This window comes from Falco rusticolus, chromosome 14 (assembly GCF_015220075.1).
Source record: "Falco rusticolus isolate bFalRus1 chromosome 14, bFalRus1.pri, whole genome shotgun sequence".
NCBI classification, from domain to species: domain Eukaryota; kingdom Metazoa; phylum Chordata; class Aves; order Falconiformes; family Falconidae; genus Falco; species Falco rusticolus.
In genome coordinates, this window is record NC_051200.1 from 16,205,386 (window position 1) to 16,224,540 (window position 19,155).

Below are 19,155 nucleotides of genomic sequence, written 5' to 3' on the forward strand. Positions count from 1 at the left end.
TCCATCAGCCCTGATTAGTCCTGTTGCCCCTCCGCAGTGAAACGTTCCCCTTTTGTTCCCTTCTCCTGCTTGAGGCTTGCTTTTTCTGCAGGAGTCCCTCTAGGTTTGATGTTATCAGGGATGCTGCCTTGCTTTGCTCTCCAGCCCAGAGAAAGCCTGTTCCTGTGACTCTGTGCTGTCCTGAGAGGGGAGGGAGAAAACGGTGCTGTGGGCCGAGCGCTTTGTCCTTTGTTCACCCCAGACGAGTGCTGTTCAGGTGCTCAGGGTCAGGCCCTCTTCATAGACAGACAAATATTCCCTTGTTCCTTTGCACACAGAGGAAGGAACATAATGAAAGAAATTTGTCATATCAGCCCAGAGTTCAGAGTTGTGCTTGGACAGATCCCTCAAAGGCTCACCGCGTCGTGCCTAACCGGTGCTCCTGCATACCCACTGCAGAGCTACCGCTTGGCAGCTGTGATGGTCCTGCAAGGATGTGTTGCATTTTACAGGCGTGATGTGGAGGGAGAGACCTGCTGAGGAGGACAGAAATCCACCCACACAAGCAGAGCAAAAAATTTTGCTCTGCAAGTCTCAATTTTGTACCTGCAAGATTAAATTGGAATTTTGCACCTGCAGACTGAAGACTTCTGTCTCTTCACTGATTCTTGCCAAGTCCTGTTCAGGTAGCTGTGGGGGAGTGTGGGGCAGGCACATCCCTGCAGCTCCTGGCAGCTCCAGCAGGCCCCCACCCACACAGCCCCATCCCTGACTCCTTCCCTCCAACGCCCCACGTCTCAGCCCTGTTTTTCAGTGTGTATACAGCAACAAAGCACTAGCTTGCTTTGGAGAGCAGGGGTTTTTTTCCTCCAGTTTCTTGGCAAGGTGCATTAGCTGCACTGAGCTGTGTGTGAGCTGCTGTTCTGGGGCCAGAGCCCCTGCCGGTTTGTGCAAGAGCGTTTTGCTGCAGCTCAGCACCATCTGCAACACACCATGAAGTGACCGGGTGCAACCAGAGAGATGCCAGAAGTCAGGGCAGGGGGAGAGTGTTTTTAGCTCAAATAATGAAGCAGCATTTCAAGCCCAGTCATAAGCCAATGCTGGGTTCTCACAACAGAAATTTGGATTTGGAAGGTGGACTGTCTCCTGAATCCTAAACCCTGTTTCCTGGTAAATTCTTAATTCTGCAATTAGGTCACGCCTGCTCTCTCCCTTTGGGTACAGCGGAGACTTGACAGGTCTAAATAATAACTCCTATTTCTTTGCTCTTTGATGTTTGATGTCACTAAGTTGTTCGCTGCCATCTGCTTTTCATTTCTTCTCTTCAATTTCTGCAAAACTCTGCTGAACACCCAAGTTAATGAAGGGTAAGACATTTCTAGGTCCCACCAGTTTTTGTAGCATGTTGTCCCTCCTCTGTCTCCAGCATGACCGATCGCATTGGCCTGGCTTGGGAGGCAGGCTGGAAGGACCACGATGTCATGTGAAGTCACGGGGCATCCACAGCTGGTCTTTAAGCTGCAGTTTCAGTGTGCAATGCCCAAACACGTCAACCCCCTGCCTATAAAAGAAGCCACGATCTGTAGGGCATGCCCAGGTATTTAGCAAAAGCATCCCTGCAGAGTGTGGAGGCCACCCCCAGCTCACCTGGTGCTGCAGGCACAGAGGCTGTGTTAATGCCATCGGTGCTTCCAGTTCCACCATACAAGGCAAGTACAATTCCTTACGCTTCCATTTCACCTATATGCATTCAGCTGAGTCTCTGTCATTGAGGTTTCAACTTCCACAGGGAGCCTTTTGAAGACCTTGCCCTAATTATGAAGCAATTCCAGTGACATTTTAAATTATGGGTGAGTTTTACATAATTCTTTTGATACATGTTGTTATGACATGTAAAATTTTATCTTTGCCAGATGCAGTGAATTATGTAAGATCTTTGTTTTGCATTTGTCAGGATGATTTGAACCATTGCACATTTAACAAATGCACTTTCAAAGGACCTGGTCCCGCATGCAGCTGCGATAGTACAGATAAGCTTCATAAACTTTATTAAATTTCTATTAAATTATATAAGCTAACAGACAAGTTTATATGATAGTGTTCAAACTGCAAAGTCAGGCGAGTGAGGAGCAGGAAAAGTCTTATCCTGAAGCGCATCCCCTTTCCCAGGTTTCCAGCGATGGCTCATCATATGACCAAATGCTGGCTTTTCCACAGGGGCCCTGCCTCAGTCGCTGAGCAGGCTGCCTGATGCAAATCAGTGGGCAGCAATTCAAAAATCTGTCCTCTTCCCGTCATTCCGTGTGTGGCCCCAGTCCTTGTTTACTGCACACTGCTCAGCCTTGCTGTAAAGATGAAGTACTGTTTCCACTTGGGGTTTTTTTCTGTGACACTCCTTCCTCCGGTTGTGTTTGTTTATTTCACATGCAAACGATTAATTAATTTGTCTCTGTGAAGCCCAGTAAGGCAGGGGAGAAACATTATCACTTTATAGATAAGGAACAGAGACACAGAAAAATTCGGTCAAGAATGTCAATTAATTTAGGATGTTCAACTTGGGATGCTCATGAGCTGCTGTCTCTGTGCACATATGATTTATCTGCTTGCTTTAGTGCCACCGCATCTTTAGGTCCTGACAGGGCAGGACTGCAGCGGGCAGCTGCTGCCTGACCAGAGAAGCTGCCCAAAGCATTTCCCAGGGCACGAGACAAGAAACAGCAGCCAGATGGAGGTGGAGGGAGGAAGATGGCAGGATATCTGCAGCATCTTCTTGGCCAGGATTTGCACAGGCCTGATGAAAAGGGGAATTTTAAAGCAAGGGGCTGAAGGAAACCAGTGGCATGACTTTGCGGGTGCTGTGTTGCCATCTGTTTGCTCTGTATCTGTTCAGGCACCGGCTCACAGACTGCAGCCTGTTACTGGTCCTCACATCCATCACTAAAGGAGTCCCTTATGCTGTGCAGATACCCAGCAGCCTGTCAGAAGCAGAGCAAAGCACCCCTCTCTTTTGCTTGGACTGCAGCACGCGCCAGTAATGCAGATGAGGACTTGTGGCACGCAGGAAAGCACAGGCAGGCACAGGAACCCAGCGGCAGGGTCCATGTTGACCTCACCAGCCTCCTTGACTTTCTTTAGACCATAATTTGCCTGTTCCCAGCCCATAAATGAGAGACAGGACAACGATTGTAGAAACTTTCACTTGTCCAAGTTCCAGGAGTATTTATATAATTTAATCGATGAATTGCATTGATTTATTTGCACTGAGTAACTCCTTGGGATCTGGATAATAGATAAGGGTGCGCATGGTGCTGTACAAACGCATCATAAATAATTGTAGCTTGCAAATCAATTGCCAGCTATTAGTGATTAATCTTCTCATAGTAAAATAATGTGATGTCTGCTCAATATGGATTTTTTTTAAAAAAATCTGACCTAAGAGGTATCAGAGCCATTTATTTCAGTAAGGCTGTCCTTTAAGCCAGATCTTACACTTTTTAAAAGGTCATGGGGTTTAAATATCATGGTTACTTACAAAGCATGGCTCCCTGAGTGGTTTGACAGCTGCCTTCATCAGAACAAATCAAGGTTCTGTTCAAATAAGTGCTCAGCTGCTGAGGCTGAAGGCTGGGTTCTTGCAGTGAATTTCACACTACGACCCTCTTTGGCTGCTGGTGCTGAATACACATCGTACTGTAAAGGTTATCCCAAAAGCCTGCCTACATTAATGTGTGAGGAACGGGATAGACATTTTCCTTCATCAAGTCACTGGCTGGTTTGTTTTCTGACACTAATGAGAGAGCTGGGTATAATATAATGTTGTGTTTTACTGCACGACATTTCATGCTAGTTTTATGCAGGTGGAAGACATATCTCTCTGACCAGTTAGGTGCAATTCCAGGTATGCTAAGCCCAGTAAATCCCTTTCTCAGGCAGCTGAGCCAGACTAGGCTGTGCCCATCAGATCCATTGCCCAACCCTGGAGCAAGTTGTGCATAGTCGAGCTGACTTCCAGTCTCATCCATCCCCATGATGCGTTATTATATAGCAAGGAGAAAATGCTTATTCTGTATCTGTTCATCAGGTTTTCCAAGAAAGGACAAACTTTCCTGGGTCTTTACCTTCCTCATCCTCTCTCAGCATGTGCTGTGCAGCGAGGCAGGGCCATGTGGCCCAGACGGCTCTCTGTCATTTGCAGTTTGAGTGTTCCACATGGCAGTTCAATTTTATTTTTTTTTTAATGGGAAAAAGGGCTTTTAAAGTAATTTACGTGCAATTGTTTTTCATGCTTACAATGTCTTCCTTTTGCTTTTTCTCATGCTTTCTTTTTCATGCCCTCATCTGCATCACTATTTTATAGCACGGCTGCCTTTTTTTAGAAGGCCAGGTGATACATGGACTATTTGGGTTAGGATTTTTTTGTTTTAAGAGTATTTGCATGACAGGGGAATGTGCATGTTTGCTGCTAAACTTTTAGTTGAATCTGCTGATGTATTCACAGCAATAGTGTGAAGTTCACTTGGACATAGATGAGGTATTTGGCAGAGCACTGTTATCCACTGCATATGTGAGCTAAAACAAACCATCTGAGTACAAATTTGGCTTACAAATCAATTATTTGCTTCTGGTTATAGAGCAATAACATGGTTTTAGTGCAAGACTGGTTAAAGCTATTGCTGCTCAGCCGCTTTCCCTAGGCCTGTTTGTTCCAGGGTACAATACGCGTAGGCTTGATGAGCTCGTTCATTTTGATTGACCTTTCTGTAACTACAGTGATTTTTTTCCTCTTGGACCCATTTTGCAGGAGGGTGAGGAGGTGACTTACCCTGTGCTCTGGGCAATCAGGGCAGAGATTGGCTTTGGTGGTTCAGAACCAGATGGCTGGAAATTTTATTGGCATTTCATGAAGACTTTTGGTACTAAGACAAGTGCTTAGATCTGTAGGCAGCCCGATTTTCAATAACTTCTGCACCACTTTTGAGTCATCATTAATACCATCCCACTCAGTGGTTATTCGTAGGCCTCCTCTCTCTTCCTAGCACTTTTTTGCACATATACTTTTAATTTCCTTTAACCCTGCTGGCGATTAACCTTTCCCCCTCCCCATCTTGTCTCATCTTGCCTGGCAAGCTCCATCCAGCTCTGTAATCTCTGTCAGCTGCTTAAACTCTTCTACATTTCCATGGCAGTTTTCAAAGACCTGACATCTTTGTGCAGCTTTTAGTGAAGTTTTAGCAGCTGCTTCCCCTCCCTGTTGATGTGTTGGCTGAGGACTGCAGTCTGCTTTCCCCTTTCATGCCATTGCTGAGCAATTCTTCACCGTTGTGCTTCACCCTGAGTGATCAAAGCCTTTCCTACTGCAAACTGATCAAGAAGTAAAAGACTTCTAGCAAAGTGTCGGTCCTTTCCTGCTCACTGTACAAGGCGGGTCAGCCAGTACCAAGGGGAATATGGGGCCTGTCAAAGTGCTTGCATGAACAAGGCCAGCAGGGGTTTAATCTCCTAAATATTTTCCAGTTTACTGCCTTGGCAAGGTGGATTGCTGTGTGCTCGAAGCCCGCTTCGCACCACGAGGCGTTCCTTGAACTTGCTGGTGCTGGCCCTGTTCTCACCAGTTCAGGCTGTTTGCCAGGGAGCTCTTACATGACAAACATGAGCTGCTATATATACATAGATCTATCTATCTACATCTGTCTGCCTGTCTATCTGTCTACCTATAACACATACATAAAATGTATATATGTATGTATTTATGTGTGTGTGTATATGTATGCATGTATTGTTCATATGCATTTGTGTGTGTGTATATGTAAGACATTTCAATGTGCTTGTGTGAAGACAATTTCCTTCTTGGCAGAATTTAAACTCCAAGGCTGCTGTTTGTCAAATGTGGAAGAATCCTGCCCTTGTCTCTGTTGAAAATGAAAACGATTTAGAGCTGGTTCAGTAACACGCCACAGAGAGATGTGCTGGGGGCCGGCTGTGCTGCTGGTGAGCCGCTGCCAAAGCTCTCCTGGAGCCAGATGTGTAACTGGGTAAGTACAGTCCCCTGCTCTGCAATGTGCATGTTGTGGGGGGGCTGCACTGAGGAGGAGAAGGACCCTCAGCAAGTGACCTCCGGTGGGGAAACACTATTAAAACGCTGGCTTTGCATGACAGCAAGGATGCCATGGACCTGCCATTGGAGGCTGACACCTGCCTGGGCTCATGCACCTTGAATATTGATTAAATTTGCAGAAAAGGATACAACAGGACCAAGCATTAGTGACCAAGAAAGTGAGACTGGTGATATGTTCATGGGTTGAGCCTTAGGGATCATCCAAGCAGAAGAGGACACTAGCTGGTAAGAGTAACATCCATATTTCTGGCTGGTTTATGATTTCCCTCTCTTTTTGTTTTGCTCAGTCTACCCCGATTAAGTGATCACAAAATCAGCTGATTGCAACTCCCTAGAAAAACTTCAGTGTATTATTTAATGTGAAACCTTTGTATTACTTAATGCAAATTAAGATTTTCACCAACATCTGTGTAGCATGTGGGTTCCCAAATGTTGCCACTATTTCCAAAGGCAATAATTGCTCTTTTAAATGAAGTAAGGTAAAAATCCCCACCCCTTTAAACAACAACAGTTCTGCTTTTGCTTAGCAAGGAAAGAAGTTTAATTTTTGAAGATCACTCTGTTGTTAACTCACTTAATTATCAGAAGGAATGGTTGGATGAGCAGGCAATTAAAATAAGAAGCTCAGAAGGAAAAGTTCATCAGTGTATTAGACAGACAATAGGGGAAAGTAAAACTATTTCACGTTCCGTTTGAAGGAAACCATTTGGGAAGGAAATAGAATTAAGTTTTGAACTGGTTAATTTTATTACCTAAAAATATTTCATAGATTAACACTGTAACGTACTTGTGCATGAGGTAAAGCCTGAGGTCCATCAGCAGTAGGGTGAATTGCTCATCTAGATAAAAGTACTTCAAATCAGTGTGGGACTCAGACTTACCGAGTCTGTGGTGTATTCTGCAACCAAGATTAGGATCAGGCCTCGAGACATCCACAACAGAAGAGTCTGAACTGTGCCATATTATTTTGCTGTACTGGTTGTGGGTCAGGGTGTGAGCTGAGTCCTGCTAAACTCAGTGAGCAGCAGTGGCTTTGTTGCCTCTCATGGAGAATGCCTCTCGCTCCCTGACCTTAGGCTCCATCCCCTCCTTCACCTCCATTTATTGGACTTGTCCTTTTCATCGTAAGCAAAGTGAAACTCCTACTTCATCGCTCCAAAACACCTTTGGTAGAGCTAAGCAGTGAACCTGCGGTGAAGCCACTGTCATCATCAGAAATACCCCTGAACAGGAATCATTTTCCTTCTGACATTTTGTTCCTATTATCCCTTCCCTGGAGCACCTGTGTGTGCAGCATCAGGGATGCTCCAAGCATCCCTTGGAGGGTTTCTGAGTACAACATTACTTCATGTAAACTCTTTTATACCTTTTCTCTTTCCTGTTCCCCTTGAGAGGGTGTCTGAAAAGCCTTTCCTTCCACAGATTTGTCTCCCTGCGGTTCTGTTTGTAGGGCTGATCCTGAACTCACAGTAGGAAAAAAGAGAAGTCAGTTTTCACTGCCTTTGGCTCAGACCTCACTATGGTTTTCTTCAAAACGTATATAGTACTGTTTGAAAACACTAAAAGAGCTCTGAGTTCTTGTCTATGTGAAACTTCCTTGATGCAAAGGTTTCAACAATGGTGTCTGTGCCCTCAGTCCAAGTGCAGAGCCCTGCTTTGTATAACCAAGTCCAATAATTGAATTAAATCAATATGCAAAGGAAGGGAAAAAGAATGATCTGCTCACCCCAGTTGGACAGTGCTTTTGTTTGTGCCTTAGCTCTCTTTAAGGAGTGGGTGATGAATCGTGACAAATTACTTTTCAGAGTTTTGCAGTCTATTTGCTAATGAATTAATTTTAACAGGTGCCAGCCATGGTCCTCCCAGCACTGCTGCTGCCCCAGCTGTTCAGCCCCAGCAAGCAGCATTTTACCGTCAGTGCCTGAGCGGTGCTTTTCATTGCAAAGCCCCCAAATTCACCCCAGGCTCCCCTGGGAGCATGCGCTGAGCTGAGCTGTCTCTATGCAGGAGCACGGACAGACTGTAAAAGAGCTGCCAGTCTGCTGTGCATCCCCCCAAATATGCCATCTACAGCTCAGAACAGTCTTGATCAAAATCTCATCAAATCAACCATCCCTGTGTGCTACAGTTGCCAGGACAGGGACAACTCTTCCTCCATGATGGCCCTTGGTGGAAGGTGGACCTGTGACCCTGTCTTCAGCAAGGCAGCAAGCTCAGAAAAGGAGTGTGACAGACAACGTGCAATGCTGAGAAACCCAAGGGAGATGAAAGCATTCATCCTGCGCCTCCAGTTGTGGAATTTTAGGTGAGAAATGTCAAACATATGTGGGGAAAAAAATAGGCCTATGGCTGCTTGAAAGTAATTTTCCATATGTGGTATTTAAGAATTTTAACTTCCAAATTGTTAATAATGATCTTTGAAGGGAACTCTATAAACTGTCTTCCAGTTCCTAATGAGATGGAATAATTTATTACTTCAGTTTCCCTGATTAATGTAAAATGTGTTTCAAATTTGGGTTTTCCTTTAATTTTTAAACTTCCCCGTGAGCAGAGCTGCAGAAGGGCAGGGTGATTGAGTGCCCCCCCCAAGCTGACGTGACGCTCCCAAAGCAGGGTAAGCTCTGCTACCGGAGCTGATCAGCAGTAAAAGCCACCACGCACCAGCAAACCCAGCTCGTTCCAGGACTCTGCTCTCCAAAAGGCGTGAACCTTGGTGCCAGCCTGGTTCTGCTCTGCTCATTCATACCAGGGAATTAAAAATTTACCCTGTGAATTGGGAATTTTAAGTTGTCAAAAACATCTCCCCCAAAAAGAGCTGAAAAAAGCCCAAAGCTGGTGTTATTCAGGGTAAATTACAAGGTAGGGCTTTTTCCTAAGAAATCAGTTTCTTTTAAATAGACTTTCTATTGTTCTTCTATGTCATTTTTGCAGAGCCGAAGCCAGACAAAACCATGGTGGATTTTGTCTCGGTCTTACAACTGTGTAGGAAACTGAGCTCCAATATTTAGAGTAGCCATTTTCTGAGCTGGTAGAATGCATCACACTTTTTGCATCCTCTGGACCGTGTCGAAGCTACATGTAAGTGAAGGATCCAGCTGTTACGGTCTTGCTTTGACTGTTTAAGTTGGCCCTCTCTGGTTCAGGAAGACACAGGAAAAAGACACTTTTAATGCAGAACGGTCTATATCCCAAGGCAAGCTAAGCAATGGTGTAGTGCACTGGTGGGGGGGTGGAGAGCCCTTAAATAACTGTAGTGATAAAAATCAGAGGCCAGACAAGAGGGAGTCTGTTTTAGAGAGAATTATTTATTAGAAGACAGGAGGTTCTTACGTACAGATTCTGTCCTGCAAAAGTGTCCTGGTCACAGATATGTCAGGGAGACATTTAAACCCGTTAGAGCTGGCTCTGCTCTCCACACAGAGATACTCAAGACACAGCAGAGCTCTTGCCAGACCTGGCTCTCGTGCTGGTGCTCAGCTGGGGAGAGGCCTGGCGTACCACAGCATCCCTGAGCTCATTACACCGTCTTTATCCCACTGGAAACCTGGCCCATGGGCTGGAAACCAGCGGTGGGGACACCAGACAGTGCTGCAGAAGGGGCACCGTTCTTCCCTGGGGTAACGTTGAGATATTTTCCTCAAGTAGGGAATTGTCTTCCATCGTGCCAGCGATGAACACGGCTGAGCAAATGGCTACAGTGATACAACCATGCTATGAGGTAGCATGAAGCAAATGAAAAGAAATAAGGAAAAAAGATCTCTGTTACACAGAGACGAATTCTTCCCACCCTCCCTCCCCCTAAAACCAGGCCAGGCAGGCAACGCCTGAGCCCCCTGCAGAGATCTCCAAGAAACCAGCTCTGACAGGTGGATCACAAAAAGGCAGCATAATAGTTGCCTCGTCATAGTTGTGCTCCTAGCAGTATTCCTCCCAATTTCATGGGTGACCTGTTTTCTTTTGGGTTGGCAGGTAGTATTTGTCAGCCTTTCATCAGGTCTCTGCACAGCCCCTGCGGCGGCTCAGGGCTTTGCCAAGTGAAGCCCAGGTGCGTCAGAAAGCTGCTGTGATGGTTCTGCACCTCCTGAGCCCACTCCAGGTCCGTGGCACCCTGCACAGAGCGTGGGCAGCACTGCTGGGGAGGTAAGGACAAGAGAAACGGCAGATCAAAGCTATCAGCCGTCACATTGGCAACAGCAGAAAGGGCCTGACACCAAGCCTTCTGCAGATGGCTGGTGGCTCGCAGCTGGTGCACAGCTTGGTTTCATGCCAGCCCCTGGGCTCTGTCCTTATTCCAGGTGTGCACCTTACTGTTCTCTGCCACTGTACATGTGGCAAAGCAAAGGGGGTTGACCAGAGGCTGTAAGTTTTCTTCTGATAGACAACCATCAATATGGACATTTTTCCAACACCTAGCAGATTTCTTCAAGGAAGGTGTTATCCAGGAGTCACCTGCTGTTTAACTTTCTAATTTATGGGTGCTAAAGGACACTTTAAATACTCTGGAGTCTGGCTCCTTAATCTGACCCTCTGCTGAAGCCACATTCTTGTCTAACCAAGGGACTTTGCTGGCTGGGTCAGAATATCGCCTTTGCTGTCTGCAAAGGCAGCTTTAACTCTATTTCTCCTTATTAAATCCAAGCCTGCGGCTCCAGAGAGTACATGTAAAACCCTGGGCATAATCCTCCACTTTGCTCATAGTGTACATGAGCTTTTGTCTACTGTCAGGACTCTATCAGGAATATTGGCCTTTTAGTCCACAACAATCTGAAGGAAAAACTATTGTTGGAACAGGTTGGTCAGAAATTTAACATAATTGGCAGAAACAGTTGTTTATGGCTCATCTATCGCCATTATCTCTCTTTACATCTCAATCCGAGTGGCCTTAGTTAGCTTGGTCTATTAGAAACCTCTGAAACTAGGAACGGGGCAGTGAACGCTCACAGCTGATGCCACTGTCAATACAAAGGATGGGTCAGACTACAGACATCAGAAGGGACAATTTGTGAGACGAGCATTTTTCTTTCACTGCAGACAGCCTTCAAGGTTGAAGGTACTGGGGATGGGGAATACCAGTAAGGCTGCAGCTACAAAGCAAAAGCAGCAACCTCTACTTATGTTTAGGATAGTAAATGCTCAACATTGAACTAGCTTTGCCACAAATATGCCTGGTTTTTTAAATCAGGCTTTATGTTCCTAAGGCACTCGGACTCCTCTTTTGGAACGTGACCCCAATAAGCTTGATGTTTGAGTTGGAAGGGTTAAGAGCAATGTTCCACAAAGGCATACCGCACTTGGTTGAAGGGAACAGATGCTCCTGACCTATGTTTATCAAAACACTGGAGCAATCATGGCCACATCTTAGATTTTTACGGATTTCTATGGCATTGGTTGTGCTCCCACATCACCTTTTGGAAAGAGGTGAGCTGAGGACCCCCAAGCCCTCTGAAGGACAGTAAGATGGTGACATTTGGGGAGGGTGATATGCTGCTCCAACATGGGAGCTTCAGCAAGCCAGAGCTTTTTGCCTACTATTTGCCACAAAACAACAAATCTGGAGGTTTGATCTGAAAGATAATCTCCTTCCCTCCTTTCTCAGCCCAGCCTTAAAAAACCCCATTGTCTCACAGCCTGGTCTGAGGTCTAATTCCATTTTGGTCAAAAGGGAGGCACACAGAGCACACAGCAGCATACCTGATTTGAATTTCAGGCTAACATTTATAAGTAGCCTTTTGCCTCCATTTCCATTATTCCCTTCCAGAACTGGTTCTTCAGTCACCCATGATGAAAACTTGTTCCTCCTTGGAGTTCTCGGAATACCTTGATGAGTGAAGCTCACCTGTTAGAGCTGCCTGGATGCTGCAGATGATGACAAAAGTTCTCACTGATGTTTTCAGAGAGAAAAGGCAGGAAAGAGGGATGTTTTCTCACCAGAGCCTGTGCACAAAGGTGGGAGGCATGGAAGCCTTTTTCCTCAAGACCAGATAAAGCTGGCCCCTAGAGCATACCTGCAGTGATGCACAGAGAAGGCCGAGCATCCTCAGGGTCCCACCCTGGCACAGGCAGTGCCTGACTTACCGGATCTCTTTGGGACGCCCTGTAGCGAGGGCTCTGAGAAGGGGTGCTGCGAGGTAGCGCTGCGTGGCTGCACGAGGGAGAGTCTAACAGGGAGGGCAGGCACAGAAGAGCTCAAAGCAAAGGAGTGCAATTCACTGGGGCTCCAGCAGCGCACGGCAGCGGGGCCGTTACCAAGACTTGGTGGCACTTAGTCGTCACTATGTTTTGAGTATCTCGGCTGGGCAAGTAAGACCAGTTCTAACAATATCCAAAAGAAAGAACATGTTATCGCTCGTACAGCGTGTGGCATTACAGGGGAATAACCCATTACACAGAAAGATTTTAAACATCAATTACAGTATCTTTCATAACTTTATAATTTAACTGCCAACCCTCTCCCTTGAAATTAATCATGGATGTACATCATATAATCAAACAAGCTTTTTTAAAAAGTACATCTTAATATAAATAGTTTATTCAGTGCATGGTTGTGTATACAACAAATAATAAACAAGTCTTTTGTACGAGGCAGAAAGCTGCCTGTACAGAACTATGTCAGTTTTGGAGCACAGAATCCAACGATGATTAATGCACAAAATCTTACACATCATGCAACTCTATGCCGATATTCCAACTTTCTCCCATGCAACAGACATGATGACCTAAATGGAAACCTAACTACGTTTTTTAAACAATTGTTTCCAATAGCATGTATAAGTATATGTTGTTTAGGGGTAACCTGTCCTAACGCTTCCTCCTACACAATATTCACGTGCCCGTTACAGTGAAAGAAGGACTTTTACAAATAAGACGTTTCTTATAAAAAAATTAAGTCACCTTAATTCCACAGTTTCTGTCTTTAGAAAAGAAGCCACAACAATAGTTTAACATGACACACAAAATGGAATTAAGAGAAATCTACACTGGAGGACAACTTTATCCCTTTCTGTTAACTTCCATTTGGGATAACAAAACAACTCAATTCCTACAGACTGGGGTTAGCACAAGAACTTTACCAGAAACTACAAATCTATAAAAATTTATATTTCATTGTGTTTAAAACCACAAGAACACTGTTTGCTTGAGCCTGAGACACCAACTCTCAGTTCCAACCCTGAATTTTTAATTATTTTTAAAGACATAGCTTTAAAGACCCATTGGAGTTCAGAAATCAAAAAGTTGCACTATTCCAAATTAAAGGATACATTTTTTATCAAGCCTTAGATATAAAACGGTAAGCCAAGGAAACAACAGAGTTTACATTTTTGTTTTTTTGTTTGCCCCTATAAAACATACAAGCATTAAAATTTCCTTTGAAGAGCAAAAGTGGTCTTTTTCTGAGTTGGAAAGCAAATTCTTATCAGCAGTGAATGCTGTGAAATGTTTTTGTTTTGTATTCCACAAAGCATAGGAGAGAGAGAGAAAGAGAGAGAGAAAAAGAGAGAGAGAGAAAGAGCTGGACATTTCTTCTCCAAGATTTATTCCGCAGTTATGTTTGCTGGCTATCCAACTGCCTTGTGATATGCACAAGCATATTCTACATTATTGGGGTATATCCTTTGACAACCAGTAGATCTAATGGCTGATAAACAAGTGACCTATGCAAGTTCGGTGGCTTGTCCTGGGCAATTGAACATTTGGATGAAAGACTGCTAGTAAGAATTCAACTGCATCCAGAGGTAAGGTTCTGTTTAGAGAGCACTTGGCTTGCCTGAACCTGGCTACGTTGACTCATTTTGGCTCATGGATTTACCCCCATTTAGCACTCCTGAAACACTTCTGCTCTTTGTTGGGGTCCCACTTCCAGATCTTGAGAACTCTGTGAGATCGTGGAGAGAAGGCTCTTTGTACATGGCCACTGCAAAGCAAAAGAGAGGCAGCATGTCAGCACGCATTATGGGCGGCTCAGCCTGCTGGTGCAAAGTCCGGCTGTGAAACGCTGGGATTTTTCATTCAGCAATGTGCAATGTAAGGAGGGAACGGAAGAAACATGGCAAGGAGACCTCTTCCATTTTAAACACCCCCTAAGAACCTCTGAGGTCGTCTTCAAATGAATGACATTTTAGAGAAGGGAAAAACCACAGCTCCCTCCCTCTCCCAGTTAGGTCACCCACCTACCCACTACACTTACAAGAGAGACCTGAGATGACATAAATCATCATTTCCTTATTAATGGTGAAGTAGCACTGCTGACAGCTGTGATTTGACCTGTTACTTGTATACGTAGCCTAAGCAGGTAGGTGTGAAAATTGATGTTCAGCCTTCTGTTTCCTTTGTTTTCACACACATTAGAAGTAAGGAGCACCTCGACATTAGGTGCCAAACACCTAGTCCTAAATGTAGACTGACAGCATCCACCCAGGGCTATGCACCTTTGAAATACTCCCTCTGATTTAAAAATGACACTTCCTTAAAAAGCTACCTAAGAACATAACCCAGAAGTAGAAGGCTTCATTCCTCTTAAGGAAGGAGCATATGGAAGCTAGCTCTTCTGGAGAAAAGGAGCACCTCCACACATTGACTGAGATCTCCCTCTTTGCACTGACCAAACTGGGAGCCAAGTCTCACCACAGTCCCAATTCACATCCTTCAGTTAACTAGGATGACTGTAAATTCTGGCTTTTAATAGACATCACTATATATATGCCACATACATTATTACCTTTAACGTCATATGCTGATGCCAATATTAATTGCAGTTTAATAAGCATCATGCTTAAATAAGATAAGAGGCAAAAACAGGCAAACAAACACCCTGTAACATAAAGCACAGGCTGACAAGCTACACAGCAAGTTGCTGATGGCCTGTGAGCAGATGTTTGAGCCATTCCAGGCAGAGCCTTCATTACCTATAATGGAGACAGTATGGATTTCGGGCACAAAGAAACTAACACGTGTATTTGGTTAGATTAGAGAAATGCAGAGGTAATGTAGAGAAACCTATAAAAAGCAGCTCTGGTTAGGTTAGCAGCGTGTTACAGAACATTATACTCCTGTTATACAAGTAGCTGAAGCCTTCAAATATGTATGCACAGCAATTAAACATCTCTGACACACGATAATGTCAGTTCAGAGAGAGTGAGCAAACCCAAGCAATTACCTTTTAATGGTTTTGGAAGAAAGTGTGCTGCAGGTTTATTTTTCTTCACATGGTTTCCTTTCATTATTTCTCCTTCTTTGTTAAGACCCAAATACCAACCCCGGCCAGACTGTTGCTGTCTGTAGATCATTGAAGAATACGTCACATAGTAGTTTTCAAATACTGATTCTTTGAATTTGCATTCAGGTGTAAAATGTTCCTGTAAGACAGTAAGAGATTAATATGTGCAGTGCTGAGTCTCACATCAGTTAACGAAAAAGTATCCAATATTCATTGCTTTCCCAACAGTATGGAGGACATACCTCTCATCCTCCACTATCCAATTATGAAACACAGGCCCTAAAAGTATTAACAAAAGAGTAACACAATTTGAAACCCACAAAATGGAGCTGTGAGCAGCTCGAAGTAGCATAATAAAACCTTTTCAAACAACGAGTAAAAAGTCTGAATGAGGAACTACTGATTGATGCAACTAACGGACATCAGGCAGACACAGCCCTGATGTCAGCCCCAACAGACCAGCCGTGGTCCAGCCCCACAGGAGAAGCGAGGCCACGTAATGCCTTTGTGCACTGACTGCTGGCCTTAACTGATTATGAGGAAAGTGCAATAAAAATTCCAAGCCGAGACACCATGAGTAAATGGTTGTCTCTTACTAACCCGGCAATATTAAGTTGGCTTGTAGCAGCTGCCTCTTTGGTCTGTCCTATGCTCTTTCTCTGCCCAGGGTATCGTCCACTGAAAGCCCAGCTGTCAGAGCCCCTGCAGACACCAGCCTCTGCTCTGGGACTGCACCACAGCTGACAGCCTGTAGGATCAAGCCTTAGTCCTCATGTTGAACTGCACTGCTGCTTTTGGGGAGATGGTACCGAGCTAATAGTTAAAATGCCATAAACCAAGAGAGCGCCTTTTTCTTCCTGGCAGTGGTGTGGCTGGCTTTCCCTGTGCAAGGGTCTTGACTGAATCAGTGCTTTTTGGCACTATTGCCCAGATTCACAAAAGGATACAGGCTTGAAACATGCGTCTTAGAGGGATCTAAGACCAAAACACCAGTCCTGACAGCACCACTCAGCTGCTTCAGGGTTTTTTAACATTACAAGTTCTGCCAACATCTCACCTATGGACCCCTAAAAGTCCATAAAATATGAAAAAGGAAGGGCTTGGTCTGGTGGAGTGAATGTTAATATCACAATCCTGCTTGTCGTTGCACCGTGCAGCAGCTGGCTGTTTGCTGGTCTTTCTTGTGAAGGCAGCCGGCTTCAGTGGAGCTGCCCCAGTGCCTGAAGTGTCCCACAGAAAGGAGGGAAAACTCTGCTTGCATAATGACTGCAATTTTACTTTTAAAAAATCAAAGGAAATTTAGTGTCTCAGGAACTTAATATGTTCTTATCTAGTTTCTCAAATATTCTTGTGTAAGAAAAAGACGGTATTTAAATAAAAAACCCCACTGCGCATTTTCTGCACATTTTTTGCTATTTTTTTCTTCTCAGTGGAGAAAGAAAAACGTTCCCATTCTCTGACTGGTGTTTGCTTCAACAAAGAATGTGAAGTAAGCAATTTTCTTCTTTTCTTCTTCAAGTTAATTGGCTGTTATTTAGTTAATTGGCAATCGGTTTCAATTGCTGTCAAATGGGGACAGTCACCGCAGTTTTGCAAGATTTCTAAATAAAAGCCTTCCATCACTGTTCCCTGCCCAGCACTAGCCACATTAACAAAGACCATTGCAAGTATATCGTCCAATTAGCAGCAAAATGGAAAACTACAGTGCTCCCACTGGAAGATTATGGTTTATGTACAGTAATTTGGAGCTGTTTTGGGTACAAAAGGTCTGCTCGTACACAGCGGCAGAGGGTCAGCCTGCAAACAGAACCACCACATTTACTCTGCCTCTCTTAGGAAGCAAGTTAACCTCGGTATGAGCAGCAGGAGCCAACAGGGTCCCGTGGAACAGAGGGACAGAAACAGCAGGGAGACAGAAAGACAGACACTAAAAACCTCATTCGTCCTTGATTTTTCCCTTGGCTGTGAGGCTTCTGATAACAAGCTGTGGTGGAAGCACTGTGCTGCTGTAAGCGAGTTTGCAGTTGAGCCCACCGGCCTGATGGTGCACACCAGCCTGACAGCACCCCCCCCCATCAGCATCACAGACAGTAACCCCCTCCCTGGAGCATCCTGCAATTCAGCAACAACCACCACGGCAGATATTTCTCACAACAAACAGTGGGGCATGGAAACAAAGACACCTCTATAATGCGGTCAGTTACCATGACAAGTTCCCTCCCAAATTTTCTGGCCCTAAAGCAGACCACCCCATTCACCTGAGTGGCTTGGCACAGAATCGTACCCCTTCGCCTTGGCTGACATCTGCTTAATTCCTCGGCTACGGCTGCCGCTTCAGAAATATGTGGCACAGTGGGAAAGGCATCCTCCTTGTCAAATAAAAGTAGATCTCACATGAGCTGTTTGCAGAAGCTGAAGTGCTCTGCTTGCTCCTGAACACTAAGCAGCTGCTTACCTTTTGCAAGAGTTTCTTCCCACCCATCCACTTGCCTTTAAATTAATCCAACATGTGTCTTTCCTACTCATTAAAAAACAGAGCCAGGGAGAAGAGCTGCAGAGGGAAGCTCTGAACGAGGAATGCTAGCAAATGTACTCCTGATTTGGGAGCATTACAATTAAAAAGTATTTTTCTGAGCTTGGCAAGTGTATGTGCCAACCCAACTGGGTACGGACAGGGCTTCTATCAGCATATCAGTTCAAAATACAGCGCAGAGCAGCCGGTGCAAACTGGCCATTATGTTGTCTTTGCTGGTAAATTCTTTAATAATGTACCGAGGAAGGGTATGTTAAAGTTGGGAGAGGGCTGAGTGCCCCAATTAAAACTGATCTGTTCCAGCTCATACAGTCAAAGCTATTAATATTTATAAATATAAGTAAGTGTTGAATTGTAAAGCCAGTTTTCTTCCTGTCTCTCAGCTACCCTCTTTGTCCATCTTTGCAGTGAAAATAATTCAAATGAGTTCCGAGAAGTCCAATGTTATGAATATATTGTTACACAAAAAAGATGAAAAATAGGTATTTGTGTGAAACAGTATTTCAATCTCCGCTTGCCTCAGAAGTCAGGGATGATGGCACCTACATGACAGTGAACTGCACTCACCCAAGCCCCTCACACATGCACCCTAACAATGAATGAATGAAAGAATGAATGAATGAATAAATAAAAGTTAAAAGAAAGTGCTGGATTCCCTCTAGTCATGACTCAGCCATGCTTAAGTAAGCAAGAAGATGAACTGTCAGGAGCTGCTTCTTGGTTTTGAGCTGATCAGCTGAACTACTGAAATGTTCCTTCGTGAATAGATCAGCAGCTGCATTAAATATGTGAAAAATAATTTAAAAAGTATAATTTGTTGTACGATTATATGGTAAAAAGGTCTCGTAGCATACGCTTAGAATGACTCTATTTCCAGGCAGCTGAATAGATTAAATCTAAAATAATCTAGACTCTTCCACAGAAATACCATATTACAGGTATGCCAAAGCTGAAAGCTAAAATACTGTAAAAGTGAAGCTGGAATTCTTCCTGCTTCAATTGTGCAACAGCTGTGTTTCATGCCAAAGATCATCATGATCACCACATTCACCTACCTTGCAGGACTGAATATTAATTATTCTGGGCCCCAAGTGACTGTGATGCAGGAATTCAGACTCCCCATGGACAGAAAATGGGAAATCTGCTTTTAAGAAAGGTATTAGTGTCTTAAATTTCTGGCATATTATAGAAGCCTCTTCTTAGGATGGCTGTAGGCACAGTGCACATTAGGAGGGCAAAGATGTTTGCTATTTATTGCATATTGTATTTGCATCGTGGAAACCATCAGCAAGAGACATTGCCAAATACTTTACA

General features: G+C 44.4%; 1 protein-coding gene across 4 annotated transcripts in view; it reads right to left on the minus strand.

Annotated features, from left to right (window-relative positions):
* Positions 1 to 9,378: 9,378 nt before the first annotated feature.
* Positions 9,379 to 19,155, minus strand: part of FGF13 (fibroblast growth factor 13) — a 263,266-nt gene continuing 253,489 nt past the window's right edge. For all 4 annotated transcript variants that reach the window (XM_037407800.1, XM_037407802.1, XM_037407804.1 and 1 more), the window contains 2 exons: positions 15,249 to 15,447; positions 9,379 to 14,006 (listed from right to left, as the gene is read on the minus strand). In XM_037407800.1, coding sequence (XP_037263697.1) covers positions 13,870 to 14,006; positions 15,249 to 15,447 — 336 coding nt within the window. In that variant the 3' untranslated portion in view covers positions 9,379 to 13,869. The remainder of the gene's footprint in view (positions 14,007 to 15,248; positions 15,448 to 19,155) is intronic.